Below are 8,737 nucleotides of genomic sequence, written 5' to 3'. Positions count from 1 at the left end.
ATAAACACTGAGCAAACCACATCTACTATAGTATGTAGCAGTTGTTATGGCAGTCCTGGGCAAAGACAACCTAGAAAATTGCCCAGGTCTCTAAACAGAATCCTTGTGCTGCTCAGATTTATTGAGAGCTCCCTCAAACAGCAGAGCCTTTTGCATTGCTTTGTCTTCCAGAACTGTCATTATCCCACATTAAAGAGACATACTGCACAGTTTCACTGGGTGGCATCTTGCTTCATAAGGATGACCACAGCCAGTGGATTTATTCTCAAACAACTGCATCTGTATTTTTAATGTCTGGAGAGAAGCTCTGTGCAGGGCAGACTGCTGAGAGGAGTGAACTGACATACTTCACCAAAAAGCCTAATGTGGCTCTTGTGTGTGATAAATGTAGAAACCAATAGTTCACTAACATTTTTGTTTAATACGTTTATTGTGTCTTGACCTCATACACTCTTTTTTTTTTTTTAATGTCTTTAGCGATGGACTGTGATATGGCACCTCTTCTGAGTAAGTAAAATATCTTCCATAGAAAAAAATGATTCCCCAGTCTGTACACAACCAAAGACTCAAAAAATGGGCATAAACAAAAGAGAATATCACAACAACACAACACAGGTCTGTTACAGTGTGCCCAGGGTATTTAAGACAGTCATGGCTGGGGGTACAAAATGCCTCCCAAAGAGAGTTTTTCTGCAGAGTAATTGTCTGTATCTGTGAACAGAGGGGAGGAGGGTGTAGTATGGGTTGGGTTTTCGAAGATATGTTGGTGACTTTCGGGAGGTTGTTGCTTTTGGTGAGAGTGAGCATGGTGAATTAGCAGGTGGCTCAGCACAGGAGGATGGGTTCAGTAATAATAGGATTCTACCACTGGGGTGGCAGGGGCTGTGTGCTATGGTATGTATTTCTTCAAAATGTGTTTTTTATGCGTATTTTTATAATCATCATCATCATCATGTTTTTTGGTCAGTGAGGAGTTGTGTAACACAAAGGCTGAAGCTATATCAGGCTGTGATAACTCTGCTCTCTTAACAGAGTGTGCTGCCCCACGTAGTCGAGCATTTTTCTCTGGTATGAAGAAGCAAGCTGCCATGCCAACACCACGTAAGACATCTCTGCAGTGTCCAGAGCGACAGCTAAGCGAGATCACACAGTGGCTGTATATGCACAGTCAGACTTTTTAGTTATGGGCTCAATTTGTCTTAAGAATCCTTGAATAGTTTTTCAGTAAGTCTGAAATGCAGCTAGCTTGAGTTATCTGAACTTGAAATATGGGAGGGCTCATTTTGATTATTAGTCATAGTTACAGCCTGATTACCTTCAGAATGGACTGTTGTGGTGTTCAGATATTCATTACTGATATTAGTTATTTAATGTGTAATTATTATATTTTTGAAGATAGAATTAAATTATTTTTTGAGTTGTACTGTATTTGTATTGAACTCTGGCTGCTGTGTGTAATGAAAGCAAAACCAATAGTTTACTTGATATTTTTTGTTTACTGATTCTCGTGTCTTGACCTCATACTCTTTTCTTTTTTAAATCTCTTAAGAGATGAAGACCTGTAGTATGCCACAGCAGCTGAGCTATGATTTGGAAATGGACGGTAAGTGAAATGGGAGTGAAACAGATTCAGGTTCATTCTTTAATGTTTTCAAGATAGTTTGTACACCATCAAAAACTGAGAAACAGGGTAGAAACAAAAAGAATATCACAATGCAACACAAGTCTGTCTCAGTATGCCATGGCTATTTAAGGCTGTATTGGCACAAAACTCATCCACAAGCGAGTTTTTCTGCAGAGTAATTGTCTGTATCTGTGAACAGAGGGGAGGAGGGAGTCGTGTGGGTTGAGGGGGCAGCAGGAGGTATGTGCTATGGTCAGGGCTCTGCGAGTGGTGGCATTTTCTGTCAGTCATTCAGGGAGGCTCAAGATAAACATTTGTAGCTTTGGGGCAGGTCAAAATAAATAAAAAAACAAACTAGAAAAGCACTCAGAGAGTGCAGACCTCCGCCAAGTAGCTAATATTCCCTCCCCCTCTGCATCAGATTTTGCAGCCTGCATCACAATTAGGTTATTTGCATCACTATCATTATTAGTTTATGCCTTCACCATGGAGACACTGTGGTGTATTTATTTCGTTTTTATTTTTGTACCAACACAGAATATAATATGTTTATTTTTTGTATTTTTCACTTTCTTTTTTCCAACACAGAACATTAATTTCAACTTTAGAATTACAACAATATTTAGCAAGTAGAACAAGACGTGCTTTCCGGCCGCCAGATGGAGGTATTGTCACCATCTTATTGCTGCTGAGGCTGTCAGACCATAGACTTTATTTATTATTTTTCCACTTTGCTTCCACCGATCACCACCAAAATTGTATCATCTGTTCCTTGTCCTATTATCCACCTTTCCTGAAAATTTCATCAAAATCCGTTTATAACTTTTTGCGTTATTTTGCAGACAAACAAACAAACAAACTGTTGACCAACTCCAGTGAAAACATAACCTCCTTGGCGGAGGTAACAAACAAAAAAAACTAAGTCACACCTCAGCCACGCCCTCCTCTGATGAGTAAAGAACAGTCCCTAAATAACAAAAGAGGTTATCCAAGATCATTGCTCATAACTGTTGGGTGGGTTGTCATAAAATTTGGTACACACATTCATGTCTCCCTCACGAAGAACTGTAAATACTTTGGTCACACATCAGATCAAACTTTTTAATTTGTCCAATACTTTGTGCATGTTAGCACACAACTTTTCCTCCCATCTTGTTCTTTGATAATTATGAAGATAATTAACTCTGTCTTTTTATTAACACTGTGAACCATACTTGTGCTTATACGAGAAAACAAACTAGGATGTGTAACGTTTCATTTTCAATAATAATCAAAAAAGGCCAAAACAGTTGAATTTCACATTGGAAGCAACAATATAATTTGAAAATACATTTTTCCAGCTTAGCATGACACTTTCTGACTCACATGTTTGAGTGAAGCAATTCACTCAAATATTCTTGACTGCAGTGTTTTTACATATCAGCATCAAAAAGACAACAATGTAAACAAATGCTCAAAATGTCACCAGTGCAACTGTCCGACAAGAATATGTTATCTTTGCAGAAGAGTGCTCAGTCAAACCTTCACCCAAGCAGCCACCCAGAGACCCTTTGCTGCAGTTGATCTCCCTCCAGAAGGCGTCTGGCAGCTGGGAGCTGGATTCAGCTCTGGCTGCTGCACTGGGAAAAACCAGCAAGGAGGTGGAAAAGGCAAAGCCTGCATCGGTGAGTTATTGACACAATAATCATAAGGGGAATTATTTTAAAACAGATTTCATGACATGCTTTGTAACCAGACAGAGGAGGGAGATTAAAGCTTTGACCATATCCGTGATTAAGTTGAAGTACGCATCTGTTTATCTTTGATTTGGTGAATTAGGTGAACCAGGAAGTGTGGGCCACCATTCTGGCTCTGATCTGGCTTCATGGTTCCAAGATGGATGCTAAGGATGAGTGGGAGCTTCTGGCCATGAAGGCTGTGTCATGGCTCCGTGCTCAGAATGGTAATAACCAGAATAATCGGTTGTTTTTAACAGTGTGTGCTGGTTAAAATCAGCTGTTTGCTCACATTCACTCTGCTGTTAACTTGTTTTGTGTGTTTGTTTTTCCAGCACCATATGTGACAGAGTGTGTGGAAGCTGGAAATACTCTGTTGGGTTTCAAGGTGAAGAAAGACGCCCTGGGACTCTGAAGTTTCACTGAAGGGGTTTCTCTTTAGGATTGGTACCCTGAAGCAGATTCACTTTATCAACACTGCACCATACCATCTACCTAGTAACAATTAAATCCCATTCTTTTCTGTTTTCATTTGGCATTTCTCCTTGTTGATATGTTTATTGGTCTTTTGAATCAGAACAAATTTGGTTTTTCATTGTAAAAGTAAATAAAGTAAATTTAAACTTGAATGTAAATTTGTGTCTGAAACAACTGAAAATTAAAATTGGAGCTTTGAACAAAATGAGCATTATTGGCTTCATTTTAGACTTGACACCTGCTCCGTTCTTTGTGCATTAAAAGTGTGTGACACCAGGTTCACATACACTGTAAACCAACAGTGAATTACACATCACACCTCGAGCTGTCAGCATACATGTCTGGCCACATGATACCAATTTTAAGAACTGCCTAGCATTAGGTAGAGAATGTGTGTGTACCCCTGATGAGATCGACCACAAATATCATCCCTGCACAGTCTAATCTGTGGCATTTCATTAACTCGGTGTCATCCAGTGTTTGGAGAATATTTCTCCGACCTCTTTGTGTTTCCACCATTTTCTTCTCTGATAAGAAACTCTACAGCCTCTTAAAAGTCCTCCTCTTTTCTCCTAAAATGTTTTTCATCTTAGGAGCTCTTTTGAGGTCTAGATGCTTTGTGAATACCTTTTATCTTTCCTAGGATCTACTCTTAACTTTGAGGGGAAATTCTTAAAAAACATCATGATTCTAAGAATTTTCTTAGAATATGGCCACTAGGAGCAACTCTTTGCGCTAAGAATCTTTAGGAATACGGCCCCTGATCGTTATAAAAATGCTTTAATAAATGTGTACAGTGACTCTTGGAGTGAAAGAGCTGAACATTTCTGTGCAGGATCTGCAAAAATTCTGATCAAGTGATGGACCAAAGTTCACAGCATAGAGAATATGTGCAGTGCACAGGGATAACAGTCTAATATCAACTTTGCACTTCATTTAAAATATGCTTTATAAACTTTTTTTCTTTAAATCTTGTTCACGCGAGGATAGGTGCAGGCTGCAGATGAGACTGCGCATGCGCACAGCGAAGACGCAAGTCACTCTGAGAAGCAATACTTTAGTTTCAGTTTCATTTTTGATGGGAGTGGACATTTCAGGACGAAAACAACAGAATGCGCAGTCATTTTGCCTTTTTAAAGCCTACAGAACCCGAAAAAACGACACATTGACTCGTTTCTTTGTATTTGTTTCCTTGTTGAATGTGGAAAAATCTGATGACGCCATCCACAGCTGTGCGCGTGACTTTCATGCTGATCAGCATTCCGTGATGAGGAGCAGTGGGTGGGAACGGTGAAGTATTTTTTTTTTGTTTTTTTTTTATAAGACATCTTTATTGCAAAAAGTGGTTTACAGTTCAGATGTGACTTACAGAGATAGATATATGTAATAGTGAACGAACATGAAGCTTTGCCAGGGGAGGCTTATAAGTTATTAAAAGCAGAAAGAGGACCATATGTTGACAGTTTTAACTGCCTTTCTGTTGTATGAGCCAGAAATCAAATTAATATAATGTACAACTTCATGGAGAAAAGATATAAAATTAGGTTTTTTACTGTTGAATTTACATTTATGAATGTGGAACTTTGCCAACAGAATTAATAAATTTATAATGAAGTACATATTTTCTTTACTTTGACTTCTATAAAAGCAAAATACCACATTCTCCCACAATAAGGCAAAGTCTTTATAAATATGGTCAATGACAAATCTGCTGAAGTTTTGACAAAATGTTCTGGTGTGTAAGCAAAAAGAGGCGCAGAACAGTTTCTGGGTGGTCTTCACAAAAAGAACAGTTTGTATTGATGTCTCTTTTAAATTTAACCATGTAATGATTAGCAGGGTAATAATATCTGTGAATTATTCTGAACGACATTTCTTTCACCTTGTTTACTGTCAGGTATCTGTGAGGAATCATCCAAACGTTTTTCCAGTCAATGTTGTTTACAAATCGGTTCCAGTAAAACATGACATTTGGAATAGATACAATTTCTTTCTGAAACAAGGCACTAATGTTCTTATTATTTCGAGGAAGTTTAGAAAAACAGATTTTTCCAACAGGTGATTCAGCCACAGTGGGGAGGGAGACAGAAGTGGGTGGAGGTCTGCCAGTATTTCTAAAAAGCATTATTGAGCCTGATGGAATGGCGTCATATACAATTGCAGAACGGTGAAGTGGCAGATAGTTAATTAACAGGCCGGGCAAGTGACGGGAAAACCACACCCATAACCTAACTTGCGGGGGTGGTTTAGGTTTGACTGCGTATCCCCAACCAGAAGCCTTGTGTATTATTCCTCTCCAGACGCTTCCTGCTCGGAGTGCACTTTCTTCTTACAGGTAGGCACCTGATATGTTGTTGTCATGACTGTAATATAAGTTGAATATATAAAGTAGACTAGTATAAAGGCCAGAATGTCTGTTACGGTGTAGGCTTATGTTAAACTAAGTGTTAACCCTTGGATGCATGACCTACCAATACCTACACTCTTCCATAAGTGGGGTCAAAAATGAATGAGTCATGGATGTGGAAAATAAGTTCATATTTTATACCATCATATGTATTCCAAGATATAAAACGAATATAATACTAACATGTATGTTGCTGTATAAAAATCCTCCTGGGTGGTGAGACTGCTGGCATTAGATGTGTAAGTGCGACAGTAAATGTATACCTGACAGTCACAGTTGATAAGAATCAAAGACTCCTAGGTCTAACCCTTGATATTCCATAGGAAATGCTTGGGGTCATTTTTGACCCCACTTATGGAAGAGTGGGGTAGTGATACATAAACAACAATTTCTTAAAATGTATATAATTTTTTAAAAAAAATGCAGATGGCCTGATGTCAAAAACATGTTTTATGAGGAATACCTGGAATATTAAATGGTAAAAACTTTTAATTCCATAGATATTGAAGAAAAACAACCCCTGGGGTCATTTTTGACCCCACTTATGCATCTAAGGGTTAAGTGTATTACGGAAAACACCAGATGAACAGTGTGCTGATTTTTAAAGACTCTATAGAGTTTCTTTTCTGGTCCTCTTGTTGTCCACCATTTACACCTGCTGTCTTTTAGTTTCATGCAGACTCTCCCCTCACAGCAATTTCTAGCTGGAGTTAAAACAGACACACCCACAAGTTAAAAACAATGTAAACAATGCAGATCCTTCAGGTTGTTAGGTAGGCTATCATGAACATTTATAATGATATTTATTTACACAGTGCTTTTCCAAACAGTGTTTAACATGTCAATAATTAAAACAGACAAGACATAAAAACAACAACTTTTGAAATAACTGATAAATACACTATAAAACTGAGGAAATAAAAGACTTTAAATTAACATAAAACTCAAGTAAAATCAGGAAAGGCTCTGCAAGAAAAGTATGTGTTAAGAAGGGACTTAAAAGAGATCACTGACCCGATTTCCTCGGGCAGACTGTTCCAGAGCCTCTGGGAGCAGACAAGACCTCTCCCCGAAGACCTCATATGATATGCAAGTTTTTAATTTCCTTTTTTTTACTCACACCCAGTGTATTCATACAAATGTGCATTGGGCTCTGTCTGTTAGTCTGAATACTCATATTTATAGCCTTCCTCATCTATTGAGCTCACCCATACCACACTGTGTCACTGCCTGGCTAACTTAGAAAGCATAACTCATATGACAACAATCATATTAGACTTATTTATATATCATTTATGTAATGCTTATTTGTATAGGGGCAAGTATGTAGCATACATAAATGCCACACACCACAGCAGCTAATTTGCAATACCCGTCCCTAGCTGGGCCTTAAAATATAAAAGACTCAGCAGCAATAACACAAGTAACAGTGCAAAGAACAAACAACAATTAAGATATGAACAGAACAATACAAGACACAAACTGCAATACATAATTAGCACCATAGAATAGGGAGCACCAAATTAGTGATGGCTGCATAACTGATTCCTCTTCAAAATCTGTTTCAGTTTGAGTTTGAAGTGATCGAAATCAGGATCCAGTTTCTGTAGGTAAAGAATTCCACAAGTAAATTTCACGGACAGAAAAAGCTGTTTCACCAAATGAGGATTTAGACCTCCCATTGGCTGAGCCAGAAGCTCTAAGTGGAACCACAAGGTCATCGAGCACCTGAGGAGCCTGATTATGTAGGCATTTATGGATGAGTTTGAAATGAGCAAAATGAATGAAATGATCAAACCTTCGCCTCTGAAGAACATGCCAATGATGTGCTCTTATCAGTTTCCTGTCCAAAGTTTAATTGCTCGATTGTATATCATCATCAGAGGCTTAGTTATTGTAGATGCTGCTTGTGACCAAGAGGTTTCACAGTAACTTAAATGTGAAGAAGCATAACATGCATGAAACTGTTTGCAGCATGAAATGGGAGAGTCTCTGATAAGTCTAAATGTATGTGTAATAAGTACAATGGTTGCTTTGCTGTTCCTTTTTAGAAAGTTTGATTTTACTTTTACCCTCCTTTCTACAGCACCAACTTCCTCAGCAGTGAAACCTGTTGAACAAGCATGATGGTGAACTGCTGTGGTCTGCTCACGGCCAGTAAGGAACCAGGTACAGAGACTTTTCTTTATAACCACAAAATCTCACAGAGGACTGTCCTGCACACTTCTCCTTATATTGACTGTTCAACCACACTGGCTTGTAGTAACTAAAAACAGCTTTGAACAATACTGGAGGAACACTGCCTCTGTATTCTCTTGTGTGTATTTTTACAGTTTTCTTGGCACTTACTGTACATGTGCAAAATATGATTGTGGGTGTGTGCTGATATTTGTCCCTGCAACAGTGTGAGTTTAGGCCTCACAGTGCCAGCAAGGGGCTTTTATACAAATATTTAAAACTGAATATACAGTGGACACAATTATGCTAAAGGGGAAGGATAAAAGCATAAATAAA

The 8,737-nt window shown here is 38.4% G+C and overlaps 2 protein-coding genes across 10 annotated transcripts in view; both read left to right on the top strand.

The window, feature by feature from the left end:
- The window catches only part of LOC126399020 (von Willebrand factor A domain-containing protein 5A-like), a 55,216-nt gene that overhangs the window by 7,930 nt on the left and 38,549 nt on the right, over window positions 1-8,737 (top strand). Inside the window, exons 1-2 of one of the 9 annotated variants that reach the window (XM_050058785.1) lie at window positions 5,140-6,151; window positions 8,310-8,392. The exons of the other annotated variants lie outside the window; for them this stretch is intronic. Coding sequence (XP_049914742.1) covers window positions 8,347-8,392 — 46 coding nt within the window. The 5' untranslated portion in view covers window positions 5,140-6,151; window positions 8,310-8,346. Of the gene's footprint in view, window positions 1-5,139; window positions 6,152-8,309; window positions 8,393-8,737 lie in introns of those variants that run through there. 9 annotated transcript variants of the gene reach the window in all.
- On the top strand, window positions 389-4,021 carry LOC126399256 (von Willebrand factor A domain-containing protein 5A-like). The gene is made up of 6 exons (XM_050059118.1): window positions 389-507; window positions 1,033-1,101; window positions 1,550-1,603; window positions 3,128-3,288; window positions 3,443-3,566; window positions 3,675-4,021. Exons 1-6 carry the CDS (start codon window positions 468-470, stop codon window positions 3,752-3,754), a joined length of 528 nt encoding a protein of 175 aa, XP_049915075.1. The 5' UTR covers window positions 389-467; the 3' UTR covers window positions 3,755-4,021.

The sequence above is a fragment of the Epinephelus moara genome, chromosome 2, assembly GCF_006386435.1.
Source record: "Epinephelus moara isolate mb chromosome 2, YSFRI_EMoa_1.0, whole genome shotgun sequence".
In the NCBI taxonomy this organism is placed as follows: Eukaryota; Metazoa; Chordata; class Actinopteri; order Perciformes; family Serranidae; genus Epinephelus; species Epinephelus moara.
The sequence above is the reverse complement of the archived record's forward strand: the minus strand, read 5'-3'. Positions and strand labels throughout refer to the sequence as shown.